Source organism: Sorex fumeus, unplaced genomic scaffold (genome assembly GCF_029834395.1).
Source record: "Sorex fumeus unplaced genomic scaffold, SorFum_2.1 ptg000008l, whole genome shotgun sequence".
NCBI lineage: Eukaryota > Metazoa > Chordata > Mammalia > Eulipotyphla > Soricidae > Sorex > Sorex fumeus.
In genome coordinates, this window is record NW_026606065.1 from 14456779 (window position 1) to 14483270 (window position 26492).

A 26492-nucleotide genomic window follows, 5' to 3' on the forward strand; every position below is an offset into this window, starting at 1 on the left:
ATTAGCAAAAGAGCTCTACTTACTGGTTCCCCTGGCAAGCTTTTCCCTGGAGGACCAGCATCACCTTTTGGACCTGGAAGCCCAGGTGGGCCTGTAATTCCACCTGATTCTCCCTGAGATAAACAAGATAAGATTTGTAGTTATTTCATTGCTCAGGATCATGATAGGAACTGTAGAGGTAGTTGTTTCTACTGTTTAAGGCAGTCATTGTAGTTAATCAAATGTCATTATCCCATTCATTCCTTCATTCATTCCCTTATTCAATAATACTTAACTCATGCCACACATTGCTCTTGTTATCTTTAGTGCATACAGTGAGTCACATTAAATTAATTCCAGTAGTTTTCATGGGACACATATATTTGTATAAGTATATGTACATGAGGCTTATCTGTTAATAGTTATTTGTGTTCTCTTTATGTTACTCCCAAGCCATGGTCAGAAATTAATACTATATCCATGTATATAGTATATATATATGTGTGTATAGTATATTTGTATATATATAAAAATCTGTATATCTATATCTATATCTATACACATCCATGTAGATGTCAAAGAACAGGTCCTGAAAGATTTCGATTTCTTAGGTCCACAGAGTTAGTATCTAAGTCTGAAATAGGCGAAGGGTTGGCCCAATGCACAACTTCAGGGGGTGCCACTCATATGAGAGTTTTGGTCACTATCCCGTGCTTACTTCTGGCATCCTTGTTTGATTCTTTCACTCCCCAAATGCCTTAGGCCCTGCTCACTTTGTCTCTTCCTCCTACAGAGATATTTAATATAATAAAAGGGTGAAGTGGAAACTATACCTTTTCTCCTTTAATGCCTTGTATCCCTGGAATACCATGTTCACCAGGTAATCCCTATAAAATTAAAAATTCAAATGAAGGAGCAACTAAAATAACCATTTTAAAATAAAATTTATATCTGAGCATCTTTAGTGGAAGAACTGAATTGCCACATGTATGCTAAATGAAAAAGAACTGATTTTGTCATTTTTCCTCCTAGAAAAAAACAGTAGTGAAAACGCATGTTTATTATTTTAAATAAAGTCTAGATGAGAAGGGAAACTAAATGATAGAGAATTTAATCAAACACTTCATCCCTGTATTGTCAAGAAGGGCTAAAAAAGAAAAAGAATAGAAAATATAATTTTATTAAATATTAGCAACTGTGACTATTTCCTGTTAATTTTGCTATTTATTTATATCCTCAAGCAACTCTACTTTAAACTTACTTCTTGGGCATCTTGTAACTCTACCAGTACAACCAGTATTTCCTCTTTTATAGCAAAACCTCTACGTAAGATACACCTTACATAGAGCTCATTGTGCTGCTTGAGAGATACGCAAAAATACTTTTCTCTGTAAACTAAGTACCAAGCAGAAACAGATACATGGAGAATACAGAAAAAGGTCATGGAGATGTTCTTAAGATGATGAGAAAAAGGAAGTTTCTAGAAGGTACATAGGGGATATGTGAATTTTGACTAGATGTACAGGTCAGTCCTCACAAAATTATGATAAATAAGTTCTCTCATTTTTTCCCCTTTGGCTTATTTGGTTACACCTGGCGATGCGCAGGGGTTACTCCTGGCTTTGCACTCCAGAATTACTACTGGCAGTGCTCAGGGGACGATATGGGATGCTGGGAATCGAACTCCGGTTGGCCGTGTGCAAAGCACATGCCCTACCCGCTTTACTATAGCTCCAGCCCCTTATTTTTCTTAACTGTGGACCAATGGTGAATTTCAGCTCCCAAGCTTTCAGAAGTTAGAGAGGAGGGAATCCACAAGATAGAAGGCCGAACTGAGAGATCAACAGAAAAGTTAATTAAAAAAAAATCTGAGTGTGCATGCGAAAAACGAGAGGAGGGAGGAGTAAAAGAAGAGCGCTAAGGAGTGAAAGAAAGGGGAAGGAAGAGAGAGACGGGGAAGAAGAAGGGAGAGGTGAGGAGAGAGGAGGGGATAGGAGAGTGAGGAGAGGAGAAGGAAGAAGAGAAGGGAGGAGATGGTGGGAGAGTAGAGGTGAGAGGAGGGGAGAGTTCAGTAAGGCTTGGGGCAGCTCAATGTAGAGCTGGGGTGCCCTGCAGGCAAGGGGTTGAAAGCACAATCAGACACCCTTAGTTTTATTGCCACTAGGCATCTGCAGGGTCACAACAAGTGTACCAACTTTGGGACGCGGAAAGGAAGAGTGTGTGTGTGTGTGTGTGGGGGGGGGGGTGGTATGTGTGTGGTTTGTGTGTGTGTGTGTGTGTGTGTGTGTGTGTGTGTGTGTGTATGCATGCACCACAGCCGAGTGTCTGACTGCAATTCATGCAAAACAACAACAAAAAGAGAAGGAAAAATAAGATAAGTAAGAGTTTGGCTCTAATGAAATCTGAGGAAAACATTTATCCAACGGATCCAACTGCATCATAAAATAATATCAGCCTCAAGATTTGTCTTGGATGCTCTTACAAGAAAACGACAGAAGCTTTGGAAGTGACTTTCTTGGATGGAGACTTGAACAAAGGCCATGCATAATGAAAATACTTGCTTTCTTGTCTGATTGTCTGTTTTCCTTTTGCTGTTGCCAATTCCCTCTATTATGTGTACTACCCTGACAAGCATGTCAAAATGATTAACTTATTTAACTTAAGATCCAAAGACTGAGTTATTTGGCTAATGAGATTCAAAAGCACCTCCCATGAATATATGGCGATAAGATTCTTCCCAGTAGAATCTGATACAAGTTGTAAGGAATTTTAGTTGTACAGATGACCCAAGGTTTTGACACTGTTGCATAATTAACCCTATGAATATATTGACATTCTTTAAGATACATTCATCACATTAATTTCCAAATATCAAGACATATGTGTATATTATACATACAACATCTCCTGGAGGTCCTCTGGGTCCCATTAAACCTGCAGGTCCTCGTTGACCCTAAAATAGAAGGTAATATGTGCCTTAACTTTATTAAAAATTAGATTATTCCTGAATATATGTAAAACATGTCTCGGCCTTTATCTATAGGAAGATTGATTTCATACCATCCTACCTTCTCTGTATGATACCGAAACATACTTTGAACTTACAGAGGCAGTTTTAAGATGTTATTTAAATGGGCTCGCTCTCACTTGACAGTTGTGGCTGGATAATTTGCCTCATTCATTAGTCAAAGTATACCACCATCCCTCCTAAGCATCTTATGTGGGAAACCTTCAGAACCCCACCAAGGGACTGAAATATTTCAGGGCCATATAATTTTGACTCAGAAGTTGAATCTTGAATATTGTCCAATTCAAGAACACAGCTCCTAATAGAAACCTATTAAATAACCCCTCTCCCAAAACTGTTTCTTATATACTGACAAAGTCAATTAGAAAAAATTATGGAGAAATTGCCATATACATACAATTAATATAAGTGAGTATACAAATTAAAAACAAACTCAGCTCAAGGTCTTAGAAAAATCTCATATTGTTTACTTGTAAGAGCTTCTAAGCATACTCTTGAGAATGCAGCAAAAAATCCTATTGTGAACCAAAAGGAAGAGTTACTATATGTGTAAAATGCTGCCAGTGAGGAGGAAATCACCATGGAAACAGATAAAGCCTCTGAGAACATTAGTGAAAATAAAATGAGAGGTACACCAAAGCACTTTGTTTTACATAAGAATGGATATTATATCAAGATAATTTCTTAATTCGCCTCTGATATTTTATATACCTCTAGTCCAGGGCTTCCTGGCTGGCCAGGGGTGCCAGGCTCTCCTGGTTGGCCCTATATAAAAGGACAATGGAAAGTAAGATGGTTACTTTAATTTCCAGGATTTCATTAGATTGAAGAAGCAATTGAAGAACGTCAGATTACCTTCATTCCCTGTGCTCCTATTATCCCAGGTTCTCCCTGTAAATAAAATGATTTACACAAATGTAATGCTTGAATTCAGGTAGAAATGAGCATCTCTAACATTTAAATTCATTTAAATTTCTACTAATTAATACAGAGTTAATGGAAATTAGGAAAGCCTGACGACCTGGTGAAGTCCATTCACCAGGTCATTGTAAATATTGTAAATTAAAATATGACTTAATACTGATAGTAGGAGAATAACAGATGCCCAAAGGCAACAGAAATGAAGAGCATGAGAAGAAATTTTTTCAGTGGAAGCATGCCACTTTGTGGGGAGGGAGAAGAAAAGGGGACCAGAACACTATGACAGCAGCAGAGGGAATGGTGACTGGGAAAGAAGAGGGGATGCTGAAAGGTGATGGAGTGTTATGCATGAAACTGTTTCAATAACAGTACTGTAAGTCATAGTGCCTGAAGAAAAACAGAAATTGAAGGAACCTATCAGGGGCCAGATCAATAGTAAAGTGGTATTTGCCTTGCATGCAGCTGACCTAGGTTCTGTTCCCCAGCAACCCATATGATCTCCTGAGCACTGTCGGGAGTAACCTAGGTTCCATTGCCCAGCGACCCATGTGATCTCCTGAGCACTGCTGGGAGTAACTCCTGAGTGCAGAGCCAGGAATAAGCCCTAAGCATTAGAGGGTGTGGCCTCCCACCCAGAAAAGTGCCTGTCATAGAAGTGGGTGGGAAGGAAACTGGGGATATTGGTGAAGAGAAGGCACTTTGGTAAAGGGATTAATGTTGGGACATTGCCTGAAATTCAACCACGAGAAAACTGCAATTAGTGGTGACTAAATTAAAAACAAAAAATATTGATAGAGACCAGAGGGATAATACATTGGATAAGGGTCTTGCCTTGTGTGAGGTGGGCCCTAATTCAAATTTCTGGTAGCACACATAGTTTCCAAGTGCTGCTGAACCCTTGAACATAGAGACCCCTGAACATAGATCCAGGAATAAGTCCTGAGTGCCACTGAATTGGCCCCCCCAAACGAACAAACCAAAAAATAATTTCTTATTTTCTTTTTAAAAAGCATTTTATCCAATGTTACATACATTTGACAATGTAATCATTATATTCTATTAGCAATCACTGAATTCTCAACTTCACTGACATTGTTATGGTTTACCACCAGCTAATGTCAGAGCTCAAAAAATTAGAACTCCAAATAGGGGAAAGAGAAAGAGAGGGGCATTCAGGTTGATATGCATGACAATTCTACTATTGACCTATGCATTCAATGAAAATAAAGTTACATTAAAGTTACAATATTGGTGACAAATGAATTTATTTTTCTTTTTCTATGACAATATTGTTTCTTTTGATAAAATAATTCTGTTTATCTTAATTAGTTTTTATCATTACTGGAATTTGGGAAAAATTCTTAACTTGTATTTTAATTTTATGTTTTTATAACACAAATCTCTTTTTTATAACATTCATATTAAATAAGTAACGGATTAAATAAAATGAATGTCACCAAATTCAAATGTTAAGGTATCTTTACATGATAAAGCTTCAAAAGGGTTAATATTTTCCCCTTTATCAGAATAAAAGAGTCAAAATTTACATATGAAAGAAATAAAATGCTCAGGGATCTTATTTTTTCAAATCTATTAGGCGCCAAAGAAAACATACCAGAAATTAAAGAGAAAGAAAGCAATGAAGTAGGAACCCCAAGATAGTGATAAAACATTTACTTACTCTATCTCCCTTTTCACCTTTTGTGAAAGATTCCCCCTAGGAAAATAGGTAGAGAACAGAACTAATTAAAAACACTTTTGTATCAAAACTCTCTAAAACCAGATCCGGTTCAATCCTGCAGGCCTCACTCAGACCTCTATTCTAAACAAGGCCCTAAAACGAACCAGCATGTGCACAGGCCACCTGTTCAGCTTAAAGGGAACATATGAGAATTAATTAACTTTTTTTTTTCATATTCCCAAAAGAACAACAGGTTAATCATTCTAACGTTATTTTGAGAATCCTTTGTGGATAACACTGTGGAAGTCTGTCTGCCTGAGGCAAAAACTTTCTCTTGCATGGTTTACCAGAAAATGACCACAGAGTCCTTCTCTCAAAACAGAATTGAAGTGACAATAAAGAAGGGTTCTATTGCAAGGACATTCATTTAGATTCTTCCAATTATGTCAGTCTTTAAATGAATGCTTGCAAATATAAAATAATATTATTAAAAATACTAACTTTACAGTCATTTTAATAACATTAATTTAGTAACATTAATGGCATTAAGCTATTAATTATGGGGCGAATAACAGTTGAGACTGTCAAACTGTTATTGACTCATTTTGGTTTTTGAAGGTTCTTGGAGAGACAAATTTTGTGGGAATATCTCTTATTAAATATCATTCTCTTCTATGTCACTGTCGCTAACAACACATCGTAGTCTTAGTGTGTGTGCATGTTAGCTTCTGTTAGCTTCTACTATTAGCTTCTGTTGTCGATGTTACATGTACTCAATCTTTATTCCTACCACAGTGCTCTCAGGAAGAAATGGTCTTCTTTTAAGCCCAAGGAAAGAGACTCAGAAAGGGTCTGAGTAACTGAGTCATTCCTTATGGAATAGCACTCATCCACCATTCATGTTTTTATTTTTTAAATCTTGACTACAAATTTTGTGATGTAAGTATATAATTATCTTGACTCTCATAGCATCTTTGCTGTAGGTGCTTTATAAAAATTAATAGACCAACAAGAGTTTATAAAAATTCAGAATTTGATCTCATACAAATTTAACAGTGACAGTTAATCATTTACCAAATTCTTAATATGTGTCAAGCACTGTTCAAATCTTTTTATATATATTAATACAACTGACACAATTGTCAATACGTTAAGTATTGTTAGTATACCATTTTACAGATGAGACAACTGAGGTACAACTTAAATGACTTTCCTAGCTCACATAGACAGAAAGAGATCATTTAAGATCTATTCCCAAACAGCGCGCTGGGGTGATAGCACAGCAGGTAGGGCGTTTGCCTTGCAAGTGGCCAACCTGGCCGATCTGAGTTCAATTTCTCCGCCCCTCTCGGAGAGCCCGGCAAGCTACCGAGAGTATCTCGCCCACATGGCAAAGCCTGGCAAGCTACCCATGATGCATTCGGTATTCCAAACACAGTAACAATTGTCACAATGGAGACGTTACTGGGCCTGCTCAAGCAAGTCGATGAACTACCGGAGGACAGTGACAGTGACTGTGACCCAAACAGCAGGGTTTTAATTCCAGTTCTGATTTCTTTCAGTCTGATATGAAGCCTAATTCACATTATTTATTATTTGAATTGAATGAATTGATAACAAGATGGAAAAACCCATTAAATTAAATTTATTTATTTATTTTTTTATTTTCTCTTGAAAATCAAGAGAAAGTCTGAGAACCATTACGGTGAGAGAACTAGTTTCAACGTTCCTCTCAGAGATTTCTTTTTTCTTAAAAAAATCAGTAACAGGACATAAAAAGTTACCAAGTAGACCCTTTTGTAATTCATCCCTACATGCTATATACACTTTAGAAAGACTGAGACCAGATAAAAGCTAACTGCTCCATGTAATGCTATAAAAAGTTGTGTTTTGTTTTTAAAATCTGGGCAACAGGGAGGAAAGCAGACAAATATTATGAAAGGGAGCTGTGATAATTAAGGGATTCAGAAAGAGTTGGCAAGAAGAGCTAGAGAAAAGAGGTCTGGTTATCGTGGGCAAGACTGATAAGGGGGGGGCAATAGCCTGGTTACCCCCTTCTTCCCACCCAGCCCTGTCTCTCTGACTTCAAACACTGATGTAGGAAAGAGAGCCAGAGGGATTCTCCCAGGAGCTGTGAAATCCTTTAAACCTTGCTACTCAAAGCACGTTCCACTGACTGGCATCCAGAGTGTCACCTGGAAACGTGTGAGAAATGCAGTCTCACAGATGTGGCATTAAAGGAGACATGGAAAAGGAGCACAGTGATCAAAGTCATGGGAACTGAAGATTGTGTCATTAGGACTAAGCTTACACAGAGTGGATTTGGAAGGGGTTCTTGGAACCTTGGTGGTGGGAAGAGGACTCTTTGGTGTTGGGTGTGGCATTTAAATCATGGGACGGGATTCAGGCTTAGGATGGAAACATACAGAATTTGGTGGTGGGAAGGTGTAATGGTGGTGGGATTGGTGTTTGAATATTAAATGTAATCAAACATTGTGAACTAACTTATAAAATTAAAAAAAAAGTAATGTGGAGTTCATGCCCAATTCAATCAGCTTAATCAACGGCTGAATAAATAGCAGTGCTCCTACATTATAAAAAAATAAATCATGTATTCATGGAAAGTACAATTAACAGTATTATACACCTGTCACCTCAATAAAAATGCTCGAAAAAAGGAAGAAATTCTGCACTTAGTTTCCACCCCAGACTTAGTGAGTGAGGATCAGCATCTTCAGATGCTGAAGTTAACTCAAGGGCCATTCATGTTTGAAAAGCATAGCTATAATTTACTCAGAGTTTCTCTTTTTTGGTCTACCAGTCCCTACATTTCCAGTAAAATCCTAGTGAAGCTTACTGCTGGGCCTGCCATGGTCATGTGGCAATCGAGAGCACCTGGGTGTCAGTATCCAGCTTGGAAGGTAAACATGAGAGTCCTGTGAAGCAGTTCAGAGGTTGTAAGAGATGCTGACCAGTGTGGAGCATCAGGATGAATTGCAAGAATTGGCAATGGAAGGAGCAGCTAGCGCCAGGCAGGATTTGCGGGCCATGGGAGGTTTCCCACACACCTTGGAAATACTCAGTTGGAAAAGTCCACCAAAGAGTGCCACAGAAGGAAGTGGACTAAGGGCAAACAGGGCTACTGAAGGCAGGAGAACTTGGTGTTCCTGGGTAACAACTCTGATGAAAATTCATTTACTATTCTTGTTAAAAATGCCTACCTTCTAGCTGAAATACAGGGAAGTTTTTATTTTGCAACATTACTTATATTTTTGTGGAAGAGGGAACTTGAGCCTGGCACCTTATACCACTTAGCCATCCTGACACACATTCCTCTGCCCCTCTCTGAGAGCCGGGGAAGCTACCAAGAGTATCTTGCCCACAAAGCAAAGCCTGGCAAGCTACCGTAATGTATTTGATATGCCAAAAACAGTCACCACAAGTCTCACAATTTGTTGTGAGACGTTACTGGTGCTCTCTCGAGCAAATCGATGAACAATGGGAGGACAGTGCTACAGTGCTACTTATTATATTTTTATAGGGGATATGTGCATTGGTGCTTAAGTGGGGATACCCCCAACTACGATTACTCTGACAGTTCACCCACCATGGATGTGAGAGGGGGAAGGGAGTTAAGTGGTGCTGGGTGATTGAACTGAGGACCTCACTAATTCTAGAAATATTTTCACCCACTGGAACTATCAACATGTCCCCTATTAAATACACTTGGGGAAAACAACTGGCGATTCTCAGGTATGCTCCCAGTTCTGTGCTTGGGGATTGTCCCAGAGATGTTGGGGGACCACATGGTGTTGGGGGTGAAAACTGGACTTCCAACATGCAAAGCATCTACTCAGGACCTTGAGCTGTCTCTGGGTTTTGAGTACGTTGAATATTGCTCCTGTTTGAAATCCAGACATTTTGTAACCTTATTGTTCAGAGTCTCCTGCCCCCGCGCCTGGCTGTCCTCACCAGGGCTCCTTGGAGGGGGGAGGGTTGAGTTTCTCTCCCACCCACCCCCCCGCCCTGAGCAGAGCCCTAGCAGCTGAGGACCTCCGGAGCCAGCCACGGCCATGCTGGGACCACTCTCCACACGTCCGGATGGGCCTCATGCATGAAAGAAGTGGCAGAGGAACCCAGGCATGCGGGTCCCGGGTCTGAGGTCTCCAAGCCTACTCAGATTGGGACTGGGCCCTCTTCACCTAGACCCCCCATCTTCCAGTAGGTAGGCGTCACACCCACCAGCTGCCGCCAGCACCAGGTTGGTCTCATCAACGGCCAAGACGCAGAGACTATAAAACCCAGCTCCCGGAAGTACACGGCCACATTCGCGGCTGTGCAACATCTTATTATCTTATTTTTCCTTTGGAGAACCTGGCAGGCTACTAAAAGTATCCTGCCCACACGGCAAAGTCTGGCAAACTTCTCGTGTCGTATTCAATATGCCAAATACAAGTAACAATGATGGGTTTCATTCTCTAATTCCTGAAAGAGCATTGAAGTGGCTCTTTTAAAATCTCAGGGTTAGGAAGAAGGAGACGTTACTGGTGCCTGCTCGAGGAAATTGACGAATAACAGGATGATCGTGATCGTGATTGTTCATTATCCCCAGTAAATCCATAATCCATATTCACCCACTTCAGAAGAGAATATCAAACGTTATTGATAAATAACGTTTTTTTTCCCTATCCCCTTAGCACTTACTATACCCTAGAGAGTACCTGCCTAAATTCTGAACTATTGTTTTCCATAAAAGGACCAACTAACATCCATGAAAGTGGGGTTGATTAGGAAAATAAATTTTAATCTATTAAAACATTTTTTGTTCTGGGGCCGGAGCAGTAGTACAGTGGGTAGAGTGCATTTACCTGCATGTGGTCAACCCGGGTTCCATCCCCAACATCCCATACTGTCCCCTAAGCACTGCCAGGTCTGATTCCTGAGTGCAGAGCCAGGAGTGATCCCTGAGCATTGCTGGGTGGCTCCAAATAAAAACCAAAAACCAAAAGCAAAAAAAAAATATTTCCCCCCTGCTACCTTCAATACTGAAATACTTACAGATTCTCCTTTTTGACCCTTAGTGCCAACAGGCCCTGGAAATCCTGGTTTTCCAGTTTCACCCTTTTAAGAAAAAGTAGAGAGATATTTTGCATGAGGTCACACGAGCATTGCTGTGACTGTCAGATTCAGAGATTGCTTGCAGGGCTCCTAACCATGGAATTTATCTATTTTCATCTAATAGACAACGGGAAGTTCTGCATCAAGTTAGGCACTTTGCATAATAATGTGTTTGTCAGCACTTCACAATGCCTCGAGGTCTTTTAGAAATCTTTATTACTCATTGTGATATTTAAAATTAGTTGAAACAAAAATTTTTTTCAAGGAAGAGCATCTAGAAAAAAAAATACTGCAATGTTGTTTTGTTGTCCCCAAAATGATTTTCTCTGATTCCGAAGACACCAGGTTAACTGGCACAATCATTCAAATTCACTTTTTTTTTTTAAATTTTGTTTCAGACATGTCTGTTTCTAGGTGCGGATTGTTGGAGAAGGGAGAGTCCTGTGAAGAAAACAGGGCCTCTCAGCTGTTTCCCGCTCTGATACTGCCGTGAGAATCATAGTCTGTGGACAAAGAGGCCATTCTTGTCAATGCAGTGACAGCAGCAGCTTAGAAATGTCTAAGATGTTTTTGTCAAACAACTTGAAGAGGATTTATATGTGAAATATAAAGACTGCTTTGAGCAACTACAATTTTAGAAATAATACTTGTGGAAAGGAGGAAAAATTCCACTAATCAGAGGCTTCAGAGAAATCTCAATATGGTTCTTCTTTCAGCTTTCCAAAGATCCTTGAATATCACGAAATTGTTATACTAATGTCTCCAACAGAAGTTATGTGATATTAAGGATTTTTGATTTGTTTTAATTTTTCAACATTACAATTATGGACATATTTTTATCTTCTATCTTTCCTATTTTTATTTAAAAATTACAAATACATAAAGTCAATTATGTCAAATTTCCATGTATCAGGACATCATTGACATCACTTGAAATGAAAAAACTAATAAAAAATTACAATGAAAGTTTTTCCTCTTTTCCTTCCTATTTTCCTTCTCTTTTCTTTTTCTAGAGGAACAGCTCTAATGCATTTAGTAATTCTCAGTTCATCTTTGCATTTTAGTTGTATATGTAGAAGCAATAGGTACATACTAAATGGGGTAGGACACAATTTTGAGGTCGTGGGGAACACATGGATGTGCCCAGGCCTTATTCCTGGCTCTGTGCTCAGAGTCACTCCTGCTAGTTCCCAGGGGACCATATGTGGTGTCAAGGATTGAAGTGAGGTTGGCCACACGCAAGGTAACGGCCTAACCTGTTGAACATGGTCTCTGGCTCATAAATTCATCTTATATATAACATTTTGTGACTTGTCTTTTTTCCACTCAGTGTCTGTAATTTTAGGTTCTATTTATGTACATTGATCAAGTCACTCATGCCATGGTTTAGCTAAACCTCACTGACATCTGTGTTGTCTCTATCTTTTCTCTTTTATAAATAATGGTGCAATGAGCACACCTGCTCTCTTGTGTGGATATGTTTATGTTTATTTTGAAGTCCCAAACAACAGACTACCTAAAGCACATCAAGTACAAATTTATTACAGTTCTAAAAACACTGGCTTATTTTTATATTTCTATCTTAATGATATCTTGATTTTAGACTAGAGGAAGAGGCAGCCTGTCAGACGTAATGGATAGACAAGATTGTGTTTTTATTAAGGATTCTTCTAGGTTTGTGAAATATATTTTTTAAATTTAATCTTCATTCTATGAATATAACTATCCTTTCTAACCTCTAAACATGGAGTGTACCATTAGTCTTATACTTACTGCACAGAGAAGCATTTTCCACCCCTAGAGATAAATTCTATCAGAAGTAAGAAAAAGTAAAAATTAAATATGAGAACTAATGCTGGTGGTCTGAATGAGAAAATAATTGAAAGAAAAAATAATTGGTTTTACACATGCATTCGTGTGTACAGAATGACCTTCCTATTCCTAGATTGCTGGTACTTAAATCACGTAGAAATTATAAAAATCACATGTTTAACAGCAAAGGGGCAGTGAAGAGGATTATACATGGAGGAAGATTGATTCTGCAAACAAAAGGATTTTAGACTTAAATCTTAGATACACATGAAGCTGTTTTTCTTATTTAAAATAGATTTTTGGTGATTTATTGCTGTGGATAGGAGTTGAAAGACAAGTGATGGATTTATTTAGCATTAGGAAAGGCTGCCTGTTAAGCTGACACTTTCTGTGCTATCTGAAATACTGGTGCTTCTGAGGCTCCATCTTCTCCCTATGACAGTCTGTCCTGAAAGACACCTGCGAATGTCTCAGCATCCTTAAAAATTCTGCAACCATCTTCCACTGTTACCCTAAAGGAAAAGTTTTTCTGAAGCACCTTGAAAACACATTTTTCTCTGCCCCATCCTGTCAGGTAAGCTTGAAAGCAGAAATCATCACTTCAATACTAACAGACTGGTCTCACAATGCCTCAGTCTCAGCTGCCATTTATCCTTGATAGTTGTACCCTTTGGTCTTTCTGCCTCTATCTTAGTGCATTTGATGTAAGATATGGTCGCCGTGCCAGGACTGATGTGTGTATAGATTCTAAGGCTGCATGCATTTGTTTCGGTACTTTATTATAATGTGGGGTTCCAAATAGCATTCTAAGTTTTTAAATTCTATTTTGTCAATTAGTGCTTTGAGAAGTGGCGTATTATGCAATTGTGATAAGCCATCTATGCCAAATGTACTTCAGGTTATTTTCTTTTTCTAAAACATCAATCAAATCTTGTCTCTATCAACATCATGGTGGAAGATGAGAGACCAGGTTTTAAGGATAGTGACAAGTAATTCTTAATACTAAAAGTCGATGAAGTGAGACCTCATGAGAGAAAAGGAAGTTTGAGGTAGATAGATGGAAAGGAACAGATCTCTGCGGAGGACTTCATGAGTGTCAGGCATGGTGGTTTTCATTCACTTCCCTTTCAGTGACAGTGATGTCGCACACAACTGTCAGTACTGCCCTGGAGATGACACACTGCACTGTCACACAAAGAGTCCCAGAGAGCCAAGGTGCAAGGACATGTGGCAGGCACTGGGGATTGAACGCATGTTCTCATGTTTGCAAAGCATGAGTTTTTGCCACTGAACCATCTCTAGAACCCTGGTCTGCTTTTAATTCTTCTTAAACTCTGCCCAAACATTGTAATCATTTTACAAATGGGGATCCATACCCAGAGAAGTAAAGTGGAGACATGGTTGATTAGTGGCTAAAATTAACTTGATGCCACAATCAACTTTTGGCACTAAAATTCTTGGTCTTTCCACTACTTGTGGTTTTTATCATGACTACCTCTTAAAATTCTCCCTTTTGTTTGTTTGTTTGTTTATTTATTTATTTATTTATTTATGCCACAGTCAGAGGTATTCAGGTCTTACCCTTGGCTCTGTGCTCGGGGATTGATCACTCCTGGCAATGTTTGGGAGGATCGTATTCAGGATGCTGGGGATTATACCTTAGTGGCTGCATGGTGCAAAGTCAATGTCTTACCCACTGTACAATTGCTCTGGTCCCCTAAATAATAGTGACATAAACCAATCCCTGGCAAACTGAATTATGGCATCATGCCAATCAGAGCCTCTGGGGATGGCAGAAGCATACTGGTTTCTCTTAAAAGATTTCCAGTAATTCCATTATGAATGGGCTGGAGCGATAGCACAGCGGTAGGGCGTTCGCCTTACAAGCGGCCAACATGGCCGACCCGAGTTCGATTCCTCCGCCCCTCTCGGAGAGCCCGGCAAGCTACCGAGAGTATTCGATATGCCAGACACAGTAACAACAAAGTCTCCATTGGAGACGTTACTGGGCCCGCTCGAGCAAATCGACGATCAACGGGAGGGCCTTTTTTTTTTTTCCATTATGAAACAAAGAGACCAGAATCATGTAGTCCACTGTAGGGGTCTGGAGTGATAGCACAGTGGGTAGAGCTTTTGATTTGCATGCGGCTGATATAGATTCAATCCCCAGCATCCTATATGGTCCACCCATGCACCACCAGGAGAAATTCCTAAGTGCAGAGCAAGGAGTAACCCTTGAGTATCACTGGGTGTGACTCCCTCAAAAATAAAAAAAAAGTTAAAAAAAAGAAAGAAAGTTCACTGTAGGAGGAAACAAAGATATCTGGGAGAAGTTTGAAGGAGCTATATATTTTCACCATGGTACTAACAAAGAAAATTATATTTCAAAAACTAATGTATTGATTCAGAACAGATACTAAATGGATGTGTATAGGCAATGGTGATCCTACTCTTCCATCAATTTTTCTGCTGTAATTTTAGTTCATTATATGCTTCATTTATTGGCATAGTTGATCTCTTACTAATTAAAATTCTTAAAAATCACCATATATATATTCATTTATCTCAGATATAACATTAAGCTCCCTGGAAACTCCTCTAGGTTATTGATTTGGGGTGGGAGGAGGGAACAGTTATGCCACTAGCTTTCTCCAATTCCACTTAAAATTCTAAAGCAATTAAAAAAGATTTTAGAAATAGAAAAGTTCCCTCGAGTTTGAAATACACCTGTTTTACAGAATCAAATTTCTTATCATCAAGGTCTCAAGAATTCCTAAGTAACATATGTTTCCTAATGAACACAGCCAAACAGAAGCCAGCTGTTTTGTTTCAAGAAATGAATCATCATTTAAATACTTTATCAGTATCATAGCTCTCTTCTTAGCTCAGCTGTCCTATGTGACAAGCTCTGTGACTTCCTTTTTATTTATTTATTTATTATTTTTTTCCCCTCTAGCATGCTTGTGTCCATTGTAATTGCTTAAAATGTAATGCACTCGTTAGGGAACTGTGAAAATTCTGGAAGCTATCAGGTTTCAGGAAATAATGTTAATGTGCTATACACATAACTGACTTATTGTTGCTGTGTAATAAATTCTTTGGATGTCTTTTTAAGAATGTCAGGAATGTATTAATTTATTTTTTTGCAGAAAATTTCATTTTCAATGGTCAATCTAAGTGTAGCTCCTAGCTTCTTACTGAGACTGACTATCTCTTAGCAGTATTTTCTGGTGATGGATGTGTGATCTTTTGAATAGATGGTTGTACGGATTTATAAGGAACAGAAGTCATATTTTCTTGGATTCATGTTGAAATACCCTGTCCTCAATCAAGAAAATTTTTACTGGGTGAATGAATGAAGGTACATTCACAGGCTCTATTCTCCCGGAGTATTTCATTCCTACTTATCTCTGTAGATTTAATGTGTATTGTTTTTTTTTCCCTGACAATGGTGCAGTCACACTGAATCCAAGGTCATGACAATTTCAGAATCAAACAAGAGTGAATCATCTTTTTGAGTGGGTAAGTGAATCTGTCATCTTCACAGCTAATATAATTAAACCTGTGAATAGTGACAATTAAAATGCAAAGGAAATTCATCAGTGTTTTTAATTTTAAAAGTGCTTTGAAATAACTATTTGGTTAAATCATGAGAACACATTATAACCCCCCTCTCTCCCTACCTACCCTCTGCACACAGTATCCTCACCATAGTGTATCTTTAGTACTTAATAAGGCACAAAAATAAAATATTCAAGCCTGAGACATGTTGCAAAAGGGTGTTGAGATTTTTTTTGCCACCAAAACTATTTTTTTTTGTCTTTTGAGTCACATCCGTCGATGCACAGGGGTTACTCCTGGCTCTGCACTCAGGAATTACCCCTGGCGGTGCTCAGGGGACCATATGGGATACTGGGAATCGAACCTGGGTTGGCCGTGTGCGAGGCAAATTCCCTACCTGCTGTTCTATTGCTCCAGCCCCAAAATTATTCTTGAAAGAAGCTTGAGTCGTAATTTCCTTTACCTTGTTGCAATGATCCCTGACTCATTGACTTCCTTGTTTGTGGCCAATTGCTACTCAGCAGGCTTCATTGAGGAGTTGTCTCTGCACCACCTGCCAATCTTGCTGCCAAGATGGAGGGGGACTGTGCCCACTGCAGGCCAATGACTTCCCTAGCCAGGATGCCCCATATTCAGCAGTGCTTCCCCAGAGGTGCAAATGTGGACTTGTTTTGGAATCCCAGATATTTCCTTTGGCGCTGGAAATCGGCTTACCTTCTCTCCTTTTGGGCCACCAGCTCCATGCTCACCCTAGGTAAACACAAAACATAGTAAGTCTATTTAGTGGCTGATGCATCCAGGCCTAAGATTTTATTTTATTATTTTTTAAAAATATTTTTATTTTATAAGGTGATTCACAATATTTGATTACAGTTAATATTCAAACACCAATCCCACCACCATTACACCTTCCTACCACAAAATTTGGGATGTTTTCGTCCCAGGCCCCAATCCCTATCCCAAAGCACTGTCCTGTAGCACTGTCTTCCCGTTGTTCATCGATTTGCTCGAGCAGGCACCAGTAACGACTCACAACAAATTGTTACTGTTTTTGGCATATTGAATATGTCATGGTGAGCTTGCCAGGCTTTGCCATGTGGGCGAGATACTCTTGGTAGCTTGCCAGGCTCTCCGAGAGGGGCAGAGGAATTGAACCCGGGTCAGTCACATACAAGGCAAATTCCCTACCCGATGTGCTATCGCTCCAGCCCAAAGCACAACCGAAATAATATATTTTGTATTGTCTGTTATGGAAAACTGTCTTATGATGTGCTGCGCAGCTGTATTCCAGGAATATGTTCACTCGTACATGAGGCTTGACCCGAGTATGTGGGGAACAGCCTTGAGTGTGGCGGTGGTTGGGTTCTGGAGGTTTTCAGCTACCAGGGCTGGGTCCCTTCGGGCCTAACATTTTAATTGCAGGTAGTCTGATCACTGTTCACTACCAGTTCTTTTATGGATAGCATTTCAATCCCTTTGCCTCTTTCTCTCTTCTGCTAAATATTTCTGAAAAAATGATAACTTTGGAGAATCTCCTGTGTCACTTCCCCTGGAGATGATTTAGGAGAAGAATGAAACATCTAGGGGTAAACTGCCATGACTCCAAACTGATCAGGTGATTTTAGTGGGTGCTTCTAGCAAGTGGTATGCATGCTACAAAGTGTTCTCTTTGCTTATTTTCCTTTCCATGTGCACATATTACATGAATTTCAACATTTGAAGTCCATTTTTTTATTACTTTATCCCTATTATTTGAACGTTGTTATATTGTTTTCTAAATGCTAATTGGGACTCCACTTTCCCCTGTAAATCTACCAATCCTCCTCCTGAATTCACACATGATTGTAGCCAATGGTGGTCCCTTTCCTCATGGGTGATTGTTGTCTCCCAGGCCTTTGGTCTTCTAAGAAGATTTTTCTTACAATCACCTATTGGCATTTGGTAAAACAGTCTAATTTGTTAGATAAAAAAAAGCTACAATTTTCCAGTTTTTAAGATTTCTTATTCTATTAGCCCATCCTATCTTCTTCAAACAAACACACACAGCTCTTTGGACACACATTTTCTCCATCTTTCTTTCATATCAACCATATGATTTTTTTCCCCAAAGGTCAGCTAATGCTTATTGGTTCCCAATGACTAATTTAATAAACCTTAGGCATGCTTTTTATGGATAGTAGGCCCTTACCTCCCCCTCCCCCTTCTGTAGTCTTTACGTTTACAAAATTGAGGTGACACTGGATTATAGATTATATAATTTTCAGAAGTGTATCACTGTAAGTCAACATATATATATATATATATACATATATATATTACATTAAGTTCAGCACAAAAAGTCTAAGTCTGTCATTCACCAAATGTTTTTATTTTTTCTTTTGTCCCAATGTACCATCCTCTTCCACTTTCCCTTACATGACCACTATCATTATCACTATCCTCCCATCGTTCATTGATTTGCTCCAGTGAGCCCAGTAACATTGTGAGACTTGTTACTGTGTTTGGCATATCAAATATGTCATGGGGAGCTTGCCAGGCTTTGCCGTGTGGGCGAGATACTCTTGGTAGCTTGCCGAGCTCTCTGAGAGGGGCGGAGGAATCAAATCCGGCTCGGCCAGCTGGGCTGGCTGGATGCAAGGCAAACGCTCTACCACTCTACTATTGATCTTATATGCCAAATGTTTGCTGTTGTTTTATGTAGTTCCTGTTTGTTTCCTTTTTCTTGTTTTTTCGGAGGGGAGGTACATGTGGTCTGCACTCAAGAATTACACCTGGTGGTTCTTGGGGGACCATATAGGATGCCAGGGATCAAATGGGTTGGCTGAGTGCAAGACATGCACCTACTCTCTGTACTATCACTCCAGTCCTCATCTGTTTGCTTTCTCTACATACCATGTCATAATGGGCTGGAGCGATAGCACAGTGGGTAAGACATTTGCCTTGCACGCGGCAGACTGGAGTTCGACGCCTCCGCACCTGTCAGAGAGCCTCACAAGCTAATGAGAGTATCTCACCTGCACCACAAAGTCTGGCAAGCTACCCGTGACATATTCGATATGCCAAACACAGTAACAAGTCTCACAATGGAGACATTACTTGGGCCCGCTCGAGCAAATTGATGAACAAGGGGAGGACAGTGCTACAGTGCAGTGCTACCATGTCATAATGCTGCAATAAGCATAGGAGTTTATATGTCTCTTTGGATTATTATTTTTGTATTTGGAGGTAAGTCACCAACAATAGGATAACCGGAGCATAGGGAATTTTAATTTCATTTTTCTTAAGATTTCCATACTGTTTTCCATAATGATTGTACCCATTTACATTTCAAGCAATAATGTATAAAGGTTCTGTTCACAACCAAGACCTGTTTCTTGCCTTTTACAGATTAGATATTCTCCCGGTTATAAGATCATATATGAATGTTGGGGTATTTTTTTTGTTTGCTTGTTTTTTTTTTTGCTTTTGGGCCACACCTGGAAATTTTCAGGGGTTGCTCCTGACTCTCTACTCAAGAATTACTTCTGGCAGTGCTAGAGGACCATAGGGGATCCCAGCGATTGAATCCAGTTTGGCTGCATGTAAGACAAGCACACTACCTACTACACTACCTACTGTATTACCATCTCTCCAGCTTGGTAGCTAAATGTTTTGAGTTTTCCACATAATGAGATATGATAAACATTAGTCATCTGTATTCCACTGGAGAAGTGTCCAAATTATCTGCCATTTTTTCAATCTACCATATACATATATATAATAGTTGAGATTTAAGTTGTTTGTCTATTTTGGGTGTTGATAATTTGTCAGATGTATGGTATTCAAAATGCTTCTCTCATCCAGTATTATATGCTTCTATTTTTTTTTGTATTCATAAAGACAAAAAAAACAACTTGCACAAAAATTTGTAAATCTACAACTGTACCTCATGGTGTTTCACTAACAAAAATTTTTTTTTTCTTTTTTATTAGTGAAACAACACGAGGTACAGTTGTAGATTTACAAATTTTGTGCTTGGATCTCGGTCATACCACGATCAAATACCCATCCCTCCACCAGTGCCCATTTTCCACCACCAGGATAATATCCCTCCCCCCCATCCTCCCATCCCCCCATCCCCCCCTGCCACTGTGGCAGGGCATTCCCCCCTGTTCTCTCTCTCCTCCTGGGCGCTGTGATCAGCCAAAGAGGCATTGAGTGGCGAACATGTTCAGTCCAGTCTACTTTCAACCTGCATCTCCCCTCCTGGGAGGATCCTCCAAACACCCTCCACTTGGCGTTCCCCTCTCCATCTGAATTGTCCTTTCCCCTAGAATACCCAGCTGGCCTCTAAGTTATGGAGTAATTCTCCTGGTGTTGTGGGTATTAATCTCATATTTTATTATTTTATATCCCCCAGATGAATGCTATCTTTCTATGTCTATCCCTCTCTTTCTGACTCATTTCGCTTAGCATGATACTTTCCATATTGTACCACTTGTATGTAAAGTTCGTGATTTCATCTCTTCTAAGAGCCACATAGTACTCCATTGTGTAGATGTACCAAAGTTTCTTTAACCAGTCATCTGTTCTTGGGCACTCAGGTCTCTTCCAGTTTCTGGCTACTGTAAAGAGTGCTGCAATGAACAAACAAGTGCAGATGTCCCTTCGGCTACACGTTTTTGCCTCTCTGGGATATATTCCCAGGAGTGGTATCGCTGGGTCAAATGGGAGCTCAATTTCTAATTTTTTGAGGAACGTCCATACTGTTTTCCAGAAGGGCTGAACCAGTGGAAATTCCCACCAACAGTGAAGGAGTGTCCCTTTCTCGCCACATCCGCGCCAGCATCGGTTGCTTTTGTTCTTTTGAATGTGGGCCAGTCTCTGAGGTGTGAGATGATATCTCATTGTGGTTTTGATCTGCATCTCCCTGATGATTAATGATGTAGAGCATTTTCTCATGTGCTTTTTTGCCATTCGGATTTCTTCTTTGAGAAAGTTTCTGTTCATTTCATTGCCCCATTTTTTGATGGGGTTGGATGTTTTCTTCTTGTGGAGTTCGACCAGTATTTTGTATATCCTTGATATCAACCCCTTGTCAGATGTGTATTCGGCGAATATTCTTTCCCATTCTGTAGGCTGTCTTTGTATTTTGGTCACTGTTTCTTTGGAGGTACAGAAGCTTCTTAGTTTAAGATAGTCCCATTTATCTATCTCTGTTTTCACTTGCTCAGCCAGTGGCGTGTCATCTTTGAACATACCATTAGCCTCAATGTCATGGAGGGTTTTGCCAACTTTGTCTTCAATGTATCTTATGGTTTCTGGTCTGATGTTGAGGTCTTTAATCCATTTTGATCTTACCTTTGTACATGGTGTTAGGCAGAATTCTGAGCCCATTTTTTTGCATGTAGCCGTCCAGTGATGCCAGCACAATTTGTTAAAGAGGCTTTCCTTACTCCACTTCACATTTCTTGCACCTTTATCAAAGATTAGATGATCATATGGTTGGGGGGTGATGTCAGTGTATTCAACTCTGTTCCATTGGTCTGCAGTTCTGCCTTTGTTCCAGTACCATGCTGTTTTGATTATTACCGCTTTGTAGTAAAGTTTGAAGTTCGGGAGGTTGATTCCTCCCATTTTCTTTTTCCCAAGAATTGCTTTAGCTATTCGTGGGGGTTTATTATTCCATATAAATTTCAGGAGTGTTTTCTCCATTTCTTTGAAGAATGTCATGGGTATCCTTATAGGGATTGCACTGAATTTGTACAGTGCTTTCGGTAGTATTGCCATTTTGACAATGTTAAGTCTTCCGACCCATGAGCAGGGGATGTCTTTCCATTTCCTCATGTCCTCTTTTATTTCCTGAAGTAGCGTTTTGTAGTTTTCTTTGTACAGGTCCTTTACTTCCTTAGTTAAGCTGATTCCTAGGTACTTGATTTTCTGGGGCACAATTGTGAACGGGATTGTTTTTTTCATGATGCTTTCTTCTCTCTCACTGTTTGCGTATAGGAAAGCCATGGACTTTTGTGTATTGATTTTATAACCTGCAACTTTACTATACGAGTCTATTGTTTCTAGGAGTTTTTTGGTGGAGGTTATTGGGTTCTCTAAGTATAGTATCATATCATCTGCGAATAGTGAGAGCTTTATTTCTTCCTTTCCTACCTGAATGCCCTTAATGTCTTTTTCTTGCCTAATTGCTATTGCAAGTACTTCCAGTACTATATTGAACAGCAGTGGAGATAGTGGGCATCCTTGTCTCGTCCCTGATCTTAGAGGGAAGGCTCTCAGTTTTTCCCCATTGAGGATGATGCTTGCTGTAGGCTTGTGGTAGATGGCTTTAACTATGTTGAGGAAAGTCCCCTCTATGCCCATTTTGGCTAGGGTTTTCATCATAAAGGGGTGCTGGATCTTGTCAAATGCTTTCTCTGCGTATATTGATATGATCATATGCTTTTTATCTTTTCTTTTGTTGATATGATGGATTATGTTGATTGATTTCCGAATGTTGAACCATCCTTGCATCCCTGGGATGAATCCTACTTGGTCATGGTGTATGATCTTTTTGATGAGTAGTTGGATTCTATTTGCTAGTAGTTTGTTGAGGATCTTTGCATCTGTGTTCATCAGGGATATCGGCCTGTAGTTCTCTTTCTTTGTGTTATCTCTGTCTGCTTTTGGTATCAGTGTGATATTTGCTTCATAGAAACTGTTCGGAAGTGTATTTGATATTTCAATTTCATGGAAAAGCTTAAAGAGGATTGGGAGTAAGTCTTCTTTAAAGATTTGGAAGAATTCACTGGTGAATCCATCCGGGCCAGGGCTTTTGTGCTTGGGGAGACTTTTTATTACCATTTCAATTTCCTTGATGGTGATAGGTCTGTTCAGGTATTCCAGGTCTTCTTGGTTCAGCCTTGGGAGTCTGTAGGAGTCTAGGAATTTATCCATTTCCTCGAGGTTTTGATGTTCTGTGGCATAAAGCTTTTCAAAGTACTCCCTGAGGATCCTTTGAATTTCTGTAGTTTCTGTTGTAATGACCCCCTTTTCATTTCTGATTCGGTTTATTAGGGTTTTCTCTCTCCCTTTCTTTGTGAGTTTTGCTAGGGGCTTATCGATTTTGTTAATTTTCTCAAAGAACCAGCTCTTGGTTTCATTGATCTTTCGGATTGTTTTCTGGGTTTCCATCTCGTTAATCTCTGCTCTGAGTTTTATTATTTCCTTCCTCCTGTTAGGGTTGTGCTCCTTTTGTTGGTCCTTCTCTAAGTTCTTAAGCTGTGAGGTTAGTTTATTTATGTGGGCTCGCTCCTCCTTCCTGAGGAATGCTTGTAGAGCTATAAACTTTCCTCTTAAGACTGCTTTTGCTGTGTCCCATAGGTTTTGGTAACTCGTTTCCTCGTTTTCATTCGTTTCTAGGAATCTTTTGATTTCCTCTTTAATTTCCTGTCTAAGCCACTCGTTGTTTAATAGCGCACTGTTTAATTTCCATGTGTTTAATTTAGTTTTCTGTTTTTGTGTGTGATTTACTTCTAATTTCAGCGCATTATGGTCTGAGAAGATTGTTGATACAATCTCTATCTTCTTAATTTTTTGGAGGCATGTTTTGTGGCTCAGCATGTGGTCTATCTTGGAGAATGTTCCATGTACGCTTGAGAAGAATGTGTATTGAGCTTTTTGTGGATGAAGTGTCCTGTATATATCTACTAAGCCCCTTTCTTCCATTGTTTCCCTCAGATGAAGTATGTCCTTGCTAAGCTTGAGTCTGGTTGATCTATCAAGAGGTGACAAAGCGGTGTTGAGGTCTCCCACTAGTATTGTGTTGCTATCGATTTCTTTTTCCAAATCTATGAGTAGTTGTTTTAAGTACTTTGCTGGTCTCTCATTAGGTGCATATACATTTATTATTGTAAGTTCTTCCTGTTGTACAGATCCTTTGGTCAATAGGAAATGACCTTCACTGTCTCTTATGACCTTCTTCACTCTGAAATCGATGTGGTCTGTTATTAGGATAGCTACCCCAGCTTTTTTCTGGGAGCTGTTTGCCTGTAGGATTGTTTTCCAGCCTTTGACTCTGAGTCTGTGTTTGCTTTGACTATTGAGATGTGTTTCTTGCAGGCAGCAGAATGTTGGGTTCAATTTTCTAATCCATCCTGCCACTCTATGTCTCTTAATTGGTGCGTTTAGCCCATTGACATTGAGAGAGATTATTGTTATGGGATTTTGTCCCATTGTTCTGTTGAAATTTGGTGTATTTGAGAGGTCTGTCTTGCCTTAAAGTAGCCCATTTAGTTGTACTCGTAACCATGGTTTTGAGTCTATGAAGTTCCTGAGCTGCTGTTTGTCCGTGAAACTGTGTGTTTTTCCTTCTATTATGAATGAGAGTCTCGCTGGGTAAAGTATTTTTGGAGAAGCATTTATTTCATTGAGTTTTTTCACTATGTCCCACCACTGTTTTCGGGCCCTGAGGGTTTCATCAAAAAAATCAGCAGTGAATTTTAAGGATGCTCCTTTGTAAGAGATTTCTTTCTTCGATCTTGCTGCTTTCAGAATTTTGTCTCTGTCTAAAGTTTTGGTCATTTTGATCAGGATGTGTCTTGGGGTATTTTTATTCGGATTTCTTCTAGCCGGTACCCTTCGGGCCTCCTGGATGTGGTCACAAGTTTTCTTCAGCTCTGGAAACGCTGTAGCAATGATTTCTTTGACAGTTTCTTCTTCGTCAAGGTTTTCTTCCCGTCCCTCTGGGACTCCAATAATTCTTATGTTACCCCTCTTGGCTTCATCACGATCTTCTCTTGCCATCTGTTCTCGAACTGTGAGTCTCTTTTCCATTTTCTGCTCTTTTCTGACAAGACTCTGAACTTGATCTTCGAGCTCACTGATTCTGTTCTCAGCTGCTGTTACTCTGCTGCTGAGGCCTTCCACTGAGGTTTTCAATTCGGCTACCAGGTTTTTCAGGTCCGACATTTCCGATTGCATTTTCCTCATTTCTGCCTTCAAATCCTCTTGTCTTTTATTGGCATTGGTTTCCATTGTTTCTTTTAGTTCCCTAAGCATCCTGAGTAGCTCCATTCTGAATTCCTTGTCAGAGAGGTTGTCTAACGCTATAGTACTGTTGGTGTCGTCTGGGCTAGCCTCGTGAATAAGAAAGTTTGGTGGGCTTTTGCGTTGCTTTACCATTGTGACCAGTGTGGTTTGGTCCTTCACACTCGCTGCTACTGTTCTAGTTGAGTGAGGAGAGGCTGCCAGGAGCCGTTCCGCTTTGTTGCTGGTAGATGCGCCTCTTTTACCTTTCTGAGTCTGACCTTCTTCTCAATCAGGCGTTATTCTTTGTTTTATAACTGACATTGAGTGAAACTTTTGGAGGCGTTACTATTTACTACTGAACTTGTATAGCTATTTTCCAACTGAACTTTACTAACAAAAATTTTTAAAAAATGTAAATGATGGAGAATGGGCACTGGTGGAGGGATAGGTACTGGATCATTGTGTAACTGAAATCCAAGCACAAAAATTTGTAAGTCTACAACTGTACCTCATGGTGTTTCACTAATAAAAATTATAAAAATTGCTTCTATTTTGATGCAAGCTACTTTCACCATGTAGGAGCTTTTCAGTTTGATAAGATCACATCGCATAGTTTTGCTCTTGTTTCCGTACCTATCTCTAAGACTGATATTGAGAATTTTTCTACCTATATTTATTTCTGCAAATTTATGGTTCACTACTTGCATTCGATGTTTGAGTTAATTCACTTTGAATCAATTTTCTTTTGTATGGTAGTAGGTAATGGGTCTAGTAAAATATACAAATTTGAGAAACTAACAGAACACTATCGTGTTTAAATGAGAAAGAACCTTTACTTTTAAAACTTGTAAATTTTTTCTCTATCCCTTCAAAATATAAAACTCCTTAAAAGCCTTTTACCAATTTAAAAACCCAGGAATGTCTATTTTAAGTATCTTAGGGAATTTACCTTTGAAATGAAATCATCAAGCAAAGTGAACCCCCTATTTCTCTGTCTCTTTAGGAGGGTAGGAGTGTAATTTCAGTGGAGGCTTCCATCTATTCTGAACACTACCATTCTCCCTATTTATTTAGTATAATAAGTCTAGCTTCTTCTCTAAAATCTCCAAGTCACTTGTTTTCATTCTGGGCAGGCTGCCATTACATTCTTCCAGAATCATTGCAATAGTTCCCTATTCTTGCAAGAGGTTCTTTACAGTGGACATATCACACATACACAAGCATAAACACACACTACAAACACATATTTTCTGATCAAAAAGGATCTTTCAAAAACATTTACCTCTGATTACCCTAAACTTTAATAAAATTATCAAGATCCAATGTGATGAGAACTCATTTCCATCTCATCTTTTTTACTGGAGTGTAAATTCTATGGTAAACTGGGCTTGA

General features: G+C 39.3%; 1 protein-coding gene across 1 annotated transcript in view; it reads right to left on the reverse strand.

The window, feature by feature from the left end:
• The window catches only part of COL19A1 (collagen type XIX alpha 1 chain), a 381848-nt gene that overhangs the window by 71881 nt on the left and 283475 nt on the right, over positions 1–26492 (reverse strand). The window contains exons 18-26 of the mRNA XM_056109815.1: positions 25039–25056; positions 16815–16850; positions 10668–10730; positions 5610–5645; positions 3863–3898; positions 3719–3772; positions 2879–2932; positions 813–866; positions 24–113 (exon numbers count right to left, since the gene is read on the reverse strand). Of these exons, the coding sequence (XP_055965790.1) occupies positions 24–113; positions 813–866; positions 2879–2932; positions 3719–3772; positions 3863–3898; positions 5610–5645; positions 10668–10730; positions 16815–16850; positions 25039–25056 (441 nt within the window). The remainder of the gene's footprint in view (positions 1–23; positions 114–812; positions 867–2878; positions 2933–3718; positions 3773–3862; positions 3899–5609; positions 5646–10667; positions 10731–16814; positions 16851–25038; positions 25057–26492) is intronic.